The 1346-nt window shown below is 16.9% G+C and overlaps 1 protein-coding gene across 1 annotated transcript, besides 6 other annotated features; it reads left to right on the top strand.

The window, feature by feature from the left end:
- Positions 1-88: part of a microsatellite that runs on past the window's edge.
- Positions 89-94: 6 nt separating this feature from the next.
- Positions 95-146: a microsatellite.
- Positions 147-212: a sequence feature (AT_rich).
- A 22-nt stretch (positions 213-234) lies between these two features.
- Positions 235-401: a microsatellite.
- Positions 240-357: a microsatellite.
- Positions 402-568: 167 nt separating the features above from the next.
- On the top strand, positions 569-1060 carry EDI_104120 (uncharacterized protein; the record flags this gene model as incomplete). Its single annotated transcript, XM_001738408.1, has 1 exon — positions 569-1060. One exon carries the CDS (start codon positions 569-571, stop codon positions 1058-1060), a length of 492 nt encoding a protein of 163 aa, XP_001738460.1.
- A 72-nt stretch (positions 1061-1132) lies between these two features.
- Positions 1133-1318: a microsatellite.
- Positions 1319-1346: the final 28 nt, after the last annotated feature.

Consider the following 1346-nt stretch of genomic DNA (forward strand, 5'->3'; position numbering starts at 1 on the left):
TTATATTATCATTTATTATAAATATATTGATTATTCATTTATTATTATTATATTTATTATCTTTTATCATATTTTATTATTATATTATTAAATAAAAATAAAATATAAAATGAAATAATGAATAAAATATAAAATAAAATGAAATATTTAATAATTATAATTTATTAAAAATAAAAATAATTATCATTTTATTTTATTTCTTATTATTTATTGTTTTTCATAACAAATATCAATTAATAAAAATAGAATGATGATAAAATAATAAAAAAGAAGAAATTAAAATATAAAAATAAAAGAACTAATAAAAACAACTAATAAATAATAAATCAAGAATGAAATTAGGATATAATGAAATAATGATAACATCAATGTATTTTAATGACATTAATGATTTTATTAATTTAGAAATGGGAGTTAAAAGATTTAGAGGAAATATTGAACGATTTCATTTTAATCCAATTCCATTAAATCAATATTCAAGAAAATTATTTCCTAATATTGAAACATTTCATGTTTATAATAAATATGATGAAATATTTAAAGATGGAAAAATATTTAAACAAGTAATATGGTATCAAGTAGATATTCAACATATTTACAAGAGAAAGAACAAGGAAATATCTGTAAACATATAGAATATACACAATCAGATAGAAAATCATATGGGAATATAATACCATCAGAAGTTAAATCACTTGGGTATAAATGTTTTAAATATTGTTCATCATTAACAACAATTAATATACCATCATCAATTAATGAATTAGGAAGTTGGTGTTTTAGAGAATGTTCATCATTAAAATCAATTAATATTCCATCATCAATTAGTGAATTAGGAAATGGATGTTTTAATGGATGTACATCACTAAAATCAATTAATATACCATCACCAATTAGTGAAATAGGAGAAGATTGTTTTTATTTATGTCCATCATTAACATCAATTAATATACCATCATCAATTACTTCATTTGGAGATGGTTGTTTTTATGGATGTGGATGTGAAAAAGAATTAATGAAAAATAAAAGAATACCAAGAGATTGTTTTAACAAATGGTGATAAATAAAATAAAAATACAATAAATGGAATACAATATAAATTGAAGTAGAAATAAATTATAATTGATTATCATTTATATTATTATTATTCTTTTCTTATTTATTCTTTTTGACATTATTCTTTTTTATTGTGTTAAAATATTTATTATTATTTATTGTATATGTTTATTATTTCTTATATCTTCTATTTTATCTTATTTATTTATTATCTTTTATATCTTTATTATATTTTATTATTGTTGATTATTCTTATATTCTATATTTTAACTTATGATTTTCTATTATTA

The sequence above is a fragment of the Entamoeba dispar genome, genomic scaffold, assembly GCF_000209125.1.
Source record: "Entamoeba dispar SAW760 scf_1105229461339 genomic scaffold, whole genome shotgun sequence".
Taxonomy (NCBI): Eukaryota; Evosea; order Mastigamoebida; family Endamoebidae; genus Entamoeba; species Entamoeba dispar.